Source organism: Triticum dicoccoides, chromosome 5A (assembly GCF_002162155.2).
Source record: "Triticum dicoccoides isolate Atlit2015 ecotype Zavitan chromosome 5A, WEW_v2.0, whole genome shotgun sequence".
Lineage (NCBI taxonomy): Eukaryota > Viridiplantae > Streptophyta > Magnoliopsida > Poales > Poaceae > Triticum > Triticum dicoccoides.
Window position 1 is genome coordinate 608,552,792 of NC_041388.1, and position 7,623 is coordinate 608,560,414.

Genomic DNA, 7,623 nt, shown 5'->3' on the forward strand with positions numbered 1-7,623 from the left:
CTCCATAGTTTGTTTCCTGAATAAAGCTAGCGTCGACATTCAATTTAAGCCATCCTGACTTAGGTTTCACCCAATGATCATCCCCTTGTCTCTGTTTAGGCTCCGGAGTTGAGATGTCTGGCATAACTTTTCCTTTTCCTTTTCCTTTATGGCTAGAAACACTCATACCAGCTTTAATCGCCGCAAAAGAGCTAGCATAACTTTGTAGGAACTCCGCCGATGCCTTTATTGTAGCCTTCCCGTCACCAAAGATAATATTATTTCCGAGATGCCATGCTCGCCACCAAAGGAAGAGTAGGTGTGACCGCTCCTCCTCGTTAGCCTTTGCCAGAGTTAGGAGAACCCACTCACGTCCCGTACATGTTAGCTCAGTGTTTTTAGGGAGCGTCCAGATCTCTTGCATGATCTCATGCAAAGCTTTAGCTTTAGTACATCTCATGACCGCGTGGTATCCATCTTCTGGTTCCACACCACAGATAGAGCATGTAGGGAATATCTCTAAACCTCTCTTATGTCTATTTGTCTGAACTCCAAGAGATTCTGTCGCCAAACGCCATCCAAAGTTTCTAATTTTGGGGGGAACATTTGCTTTCCAAAGCACACTCCAGATCTTTCTTTCTCCAGATGGCTCAGTACTACTTTGTCCCTTATCACAATTCCCATCCTTATCATTAACAGCCAGCCTGTACGCACTACGAACCGAGAATACACCTAAGCGTTCAAAATACCATGCAATAAAATCCTCGGAGTTAGACTGTGAAAGACGAATTTTTAACACTTCATCCACATCATGAGGTAGGAATATTTTCCTAACCAATTCCTCGTTCCATGCCCTTGACACTGGGTCGATAAGCTCAGAGACCCATTTTATCCTAGTTCGAGATTGTTTCCTGGAGATTTTTAGATTTCCCCTTGGAATCCAATTATCCCTCCATACTTTAACTTTATCACCTACACCAATTCTCTAGACAATGCCTTTCTTTTAAGAAGATCCAGACCATGAAAGATTCCTTGCCAGCACGGAGACGCGTTTTGGATAAAGGCAGTATCAGCCAGGTTGCCATGTGGATAATATTTCGCCTTCAATAATATGGCACATAAGCTGTCCAGAAATTGAATAAGTCGCCACGCCTGTTTAGCAAGGAGGCTTGGTTAAATAGGCGAAGGTCCCAGAAACCCATACCCCCCTTATCTTTTGGTTTTAGAAGCTTATCCCAGGCCAGCCAATGTATCTTCCTTCTCTCATTTTCATCACCCCACCAAAAGTTTCTAATGATTTGTGAGAGCTCCTCGCACAGGCCAGCAGAGAATTTGAACACACTCATAGCATAGGTGGACAATGCCTGTATTACTGACTTTATTAGGCTTTCCTTCGCCGCACTGGATAGGTATTTCTCACACCAGTCTATACATCTCTTCAGAGAACACTCCTTAATAGGCTGAAATTTACCATTCTTCATCCTTCCTTCAGGAACCGGAAGTCCAAGATACTTTTCTTCGAAATCAACTTTCTGCACACCTAATATTTGTGCCACACTCTTTCCTTCCTCCTGATTGCAGGATTTACCAAGCATAATTGAGCATTTACTGGGACTTAAAAGTTGGCAGCCTTTTCATACCTTGTTAGAACATTCTTAATTCTCAAGGCTTGTTCCCGGTTTGCCTTAAAGAATAACAGGCTATCATCCGCGAATAATAGGTGAGAAATGCCAGGGGCCCCTCTACATATGTTAAACTCCTGAATGTTACCTTTATTAATCTCTGAGTGTAACAATGTAGAGAGACCATCTGCGACGAGAAGGAATAGATAAGGGGAATACGGGTCACCCTGTCGCAAGCCCCGAGATGGCGTAAAGGACTGAAGGAGAGTCCCATTTAGTCTCACAGCGTACTTTACTGACGTCACACACCTCATTGTCCATCTGATCCATTGGTCTGCAAAGCCAAATTTCCTCAAAACACCCTCAAGGAAGTCCCAGTCCACACTGTCATACGCTTTTGTCAAATCTAACTTGTAAGCGCAGAAAGACCCTTTAGCATCACATGACTTTTGCATAGTATTTATACACTCAAAAGCTACCAAGGCATTATCCGTAATCCTCCTCCCAGGAATAAAAGCACTTTGAGTGGGGGCAATAATATCCTCGAGCAAAGACCTAACACGATTTACCAGACACTTAGCTATGATTTTATAAACAACATTGCATAAACTAATTGGTCTAAAATCCTTTAAATTAACTGGATCTTTCTTCTTTGGTATAAGAACTATAATTGTATCATTCACCCCATCAGGCATTACTCCGCCAGCAAAGAATTTCTTGACAGCACGAATAATATCCTCTTTTAAGGTAGCCCAGTGTCTCTGGAAAAAACGGGCCGGGAAGCCGTCCGCCCCAGGTGCTTTTAGTGGGCCGATTTGAAATAATGCATTTGCAATCTCATCGTCAGAGAATTCTCTACATAATGTGTCATTCATTTCAGCATTAGCCCGTCCTTGGACATGGTCAAGAATTATATTGGGTTCGACCTGATCATCTTGTGTAAAGAGCTCTTGGAAGAATCTTGTGGCCATGTTCTCCGGATCCTTTTCTTTACCAATGATGTTACCGGCCTCATCCTGGAGCTTCTGAACCGAATTTTTCTTCGCGTGCCAAGTAGCTTTTCGGTGAAAGTATTTTGTATTTCGATCGCCCTCTTTAAGCCACTCTACTCTTGATCTTTGCCGCCAAGCAATCTCTTCTTTATCTTGTAGGTCATCTAATTCCTTTCTCAGCCGCTTTCACTCTGAGTTTGCATGACTGTCATTACGGTTACTGATTGCTTGAATTTTATTTTGAAGTTCTTTTATTTTCTTTGGGATAGAACCAAAATTGTGTTTGCTCCAGTTGTGGAGAAAGCTCATCACACCTGATAGGTTTGCTATAATATCACCTAAATCTCTGGCTGGACGATTTTTTGACCACGCTACTTCCACTTCTTCACTTAGTTTATTATCCTTTTCCCAGAAAGCTTCATATCTGCGTTTTTGACTAACTGGTTGACGTACAGTTTGCTGCTCCCAGCACACATCAATGGGGCTATGTCAGACGCTGTACTGACTATGTGATTGATCTGAAAGTTTGGGAAGATATTTATCCATTCCGGGTTCGCCACCATCCTATCAAGTCTAACTTTAACATTGTGGTAGCCATCTTGGCCATTGTCAAAGGTCCAAGGCGCCCCCATGTAACCTAGATCATGAAGATCATAGTGGGATAGGACTTCTCTAAAATCAAGCATTTGTTTTTGGTTTCTACGAGTCCTAGAAAAATGCTCATCCTGCCACATACACTCATTAAAATCACCTGCCATCAACCATGGTCCCGGCGTAGTTAAAAGTTTTATTTTACACATGAGATCCCACATATGGTGGGGCATATGAGTGCGGGGCTCGCCGTAAACAAACGTGTATCTCTACTTTATTCCAAAGGGCATATTACAAATGAATACATCGATAAATCTCTCACCTAGCTTAAAGAGTTCAACTTCGATACTCTCATCCCAGAACAGTGCTAGGCCACCCCCTTTACCATCTTCTATAAAGGAAACTACATTCTGGAGACCTAGTCTCCATCTAAGACCCTCAACAAACTTTTTATTTTGACAAGTTTCAGAAAGAATGAAATTTTTTGGACGCTGAGCATGCACAAGCCTCACCAATTCTTGAACTTTCCGTGGTCGGCCCAAGCCCCGGCGGTTCCAGCAAAGTATCGTCAGGGCTCCCGACAGGCACGCTCATTCGCGCCTGTCAGTTGACCAGCGGCCCCATGGCTGGTTGCCTCCATCTTCTTTGCGTCCTCCTTCCCAGTCACCTCCTCCAGCGTCACCAAGGGTGATCCTCTGCTCTTCTTGCTGCTCTCAAAGCTGAACTTTGGCAGGTTGTTTTCATCATTCAGTTCCATTGGAGCTCGATCCTCTCCAATACGCTTGCCAAGAATTTGGTTCTTCCGGCGATAGACGCAAGCAGCGCTGTTGGTGTCATTTGGACCATACAGCTCCTAACAGATTGAGCTGTCACTCCTGCCGTAGTCGCGGATCAGGGAGTAGGCTTGCGCCACCTGCACTGGCCCATCCCTAGCACCCCTAGCAGCTGGCTGCAGCACCACCGGCTGATTTGCAGCGACCCCCAACTCCTCCAGAGCTGGGATGGTCACTCCAAGGCCATTAACACCATCTTGGTGAGTTAGGGAAACAGAAGTCTTCTTAGCCTCACGACCAGCAGCAAGACCAGCATTATGCTTAGCCACCCCGGCTCTGATTGCAGCTGCTAGGCGCCCCAGCCCTAGGTTCCTCTTGGCCGCCTGGAATAGAGGTTTTCCACGTCCAATGCTGCTAGCCCGAGAATGTTCAGAACGGGCATGCTGGATCCAATTTGTCTTCGACTTTACATGTTGTTCTGGATTGACATGCATAGGAATGTTAGCTATCCCGAGCACGTTGGCCACTCCAGCATCTTCGTTGGCCTTCAGGTTATCCACAGCAGTGACCACCCCTTTCACAACTGCCTTGATTATGGGGTCAGTCATCGTCCACTCTTCATTATCAGTCACCATCAGGTTGGTTCCCCTCTTAACTGTCTTCCCTGTTTTCTTCTTACTTCCATCTTCTACCTCCATCAAAAGAGTATGGGAAGGGTGCCTTCCAAACTGGAGATTGCGCTTGGCACTGCTCACCTCCCCTGGCATATAGAAGCTCCGGTGCTCAAACATCTTGTATGGCGAGGCACGCTGCTCCGCAGAGAATCGCCCTTTATTCTCCTCTTCTATGATCAGACAAGATTTCTCTCTGTGTCCAATGATGCCACAATACAAGCAGAAATGGGGAACACGCTCATACTTTACCGGGCATCTTTTCCGTCTGTACCTTCCAACTTTATCCACCTCCTCAGCGGTTCCATCACCTTGTTCTCGATCCGAATGCGGAGGAACTGGTCTAAGGCACGACCATCATTGTTGGTGTGGACCAGCCGCACCTTTCCCAGTTTCTCGCCCGCTTGCTCGCAAAGGGTGTTGTCCATCATGATGAACGGTGGAAGTTCGTAGATGCGAGCCCACATGGATAGAATGTCGACGGGGACTTCCGCTGCCGCCCTCATGCCATCATGCGCCGCCACCAGGAGGGCGTCGTTGTCATGGATCCATGGGCCGCCTCTTAGGATGTGCATATAGTCACCTTCATATTGCAGTTCAATGACAAACCGGTTGCCCAGTAGTGGCTTCTCAGTCATGTCACCACGCAGCTTCCACACACGCCTCATGGTGGTGAACAGGGCATTTGGGTTGTACACCTGGGACGTCAGATACACAGCAACGATAAGCCACTTACAGAAGTTCTTGGCAGCCTCCCTGAAGTCCACCACAGAGCGTTGTCATCCTCGTCTAGCAGGCTCAGCTTTCCCATTGCCTCCTCCACCTGCTGGTCACGCCCCTCCGGCGCTAGCAGTGGTGTCGATCGGCCACCCTTCTCCATCACTCAGCTTCTTCTCTCTCCCGTCGGACAGCAGAGGACATGGTTCCAACACCTTGCCCCTCCTTCATATGCCCCTTGCCAGGGCGCTGAACAAAGGGGGTGAGGTTATCCCTTCCACAGCTCCTGCTCTTCTTTCGGTATTCTTCTTTGGTTGGGTTGCAGAAGCCATGGCGCTCACAACGACAGGAGGATATGGTGGTGTGATTTTGTTTCGATGGCCATCTTCTCTGTTTCTCAGCCTTATATAGATCGTCTCCTACAAACTTCCTTCCCCGGAGATAGCCCAACCAGGCCAGAATCCGAAGATTGCTCTTCTGATTTCCTTGCCGGAATTTGTGATTCCTTTCCATATCTGTCGGCTCCCAAATCCCTCCCTACTCTCTGTCGCTTGCCGAAAAAAATTCCGGCGATCACCGGGGATGGAAACTAACAAGCGTGGTCTCATTCCTATTCCCCGCATACCATATGGAGACCTTCCCAATTTCTCTGGTGACCACCCATCCCCCTTTCTCAATAATTTCAGGAATAGCAGGCAAATCTCGTACCTCTGTTGGTTTCCTCTTCTGGTCGTGGAGCTCCCTTTCCGGCGCACAGGCCTGTCCTGCAATCACAGGGATGGCCTGGATCTTCTGCACTGGTGGCTCTCCTTGATCTTCCTTCTCCGGGGATCTGCTTTCCTCTTTCCTTCGATTCCCCATCCCGCCTTCAATGATCTCCCACGCCATGTTCTTCAGATCCGCCACCATCGGATCCATCTTACCAACTACAGCTTTTTGCGGTCGCCGAAGCACCACTCTTCCCTTCCCCGCTTTCTCTGTAATGGCAAGCCATCTTCGTTTGAGGTCGTCCACATCCAGTAGTGAGATGTGGTTCCCCGAATTCCTCCCCTCAACAACGCGCTCTCCCTCTGGGCAGCGGCTCCCCCTCTCCAAGGCACTCCCGGCGTCAAGCTCCGCCGAGGCCATCTCCGCCGCCGGGGCCATCTCCGCCGCCGTAGGCGCCTCTCCCCTAATTTCGCCTCTAAGCCATACTTGCTACCTCTTCAATCAATAGAAAATCAATGATAAGCCAAGGAACCTAACTTCTTTTGGCCATTCCACAATGTATTGTCACCAATCATTATCGCAATGGCTCAACTCTCGTGAAAGAGGTACATATATATTTATATCTCAGCCAACTCAGTAATAAAGGATCCCGCAAAAAAACTCGGTACTAAAGGTACTATGCATATGCCTTTTCTAAAAATTGTGCATACTTGATCTATTTACTCAAACCTATTACTGAACTTCCCGATAGATAACTTTTTACAATATCTCTCCTTATGTTTTCCCAACGTTATTCTAAGAAGAGAGATAGTAGCGGACGTGAAGTTTTTGCACCCGAGCTCAAATGAGCTCGGGTGAATAGTAAAATCGAAAAATAGTTAAAAAACATTCAAAAAAACTGAATTTTTTATGCAAACTTTGACAAATGTTCTAAGAGCTTACAAAGTTTTATCATGAAATCACATTTGTTGAAGCCGCGGCAAAAAAATGGATACTCTGAAAATGCTACTTTCGAAAGTATTTGGAGTACCGATTTTTTTTTTTTTTGCCACGACTTCCACAAATGTCATTTCGTTATGAAATTTTGCAAACTCTTAGAACATTTGTCAAAGTTTTTCAATAAAAAAATCAGATTTTTTTTACATTTTAAAAATGTTTTTCGAGTTACTCTTCATCCCGAGCTCCTTTGAGCTTGGGTGTAGAAGGGTACTTTCGGATACTAGCAGCTTATATGTCATATTGATATTCTTGCTCTTATACCGGCTTTTTTAGGCCCCCTCTTTATTGACATCAACATGACCATAAAATGTGAAACCTTTTCTCTAAATTGTACTTGATCTTTACAAGTGTAAAAACAATCACAGTTCAAATACTAGGTTCTAAACAAGTTAAAGGTCAATGTCTTAATCACTAAGTAGCTAAACGACCCTTACTCACACATAGCTCACAAATCTGAAACTGAAATTCCTCCGCAGGCAACCATAGAATTTCAGCAATAGAGGATGATTGTAGTCATTAGATTTGTGCATCAACATGATGAGCAAGATTGCTTGGTCATTCCTTCTGGCAT

At 45.7% G+C, this 7,623-nt stretch overlaps 1 protein-coding gene across 1 annotated transcript in view; it reads right to left on the bottom strand.

Annotated features, from left to right (window-relative positions):
• The window catches only part of LOC119303355, an 8,223-nt gene extending 1,630 nt beyond the window's left edge, over positions 1–6,593 (bottom strand). The window contains exon 1 of the mRNA XM_037580476.1: positions 6,054–6,593. Coding sequence (XP_037436373.1) covers positions 6,054–6,491 — 438 coding nt within the window. The 5' untranslated portion in view covers positions 6,492–6,593. The remainder of the gene's footprint in view (positions 1–6,053) is intronic.
• Between the last annotated feature and the right edge of the window lie 1,030 nt (positions 6,594–7,623).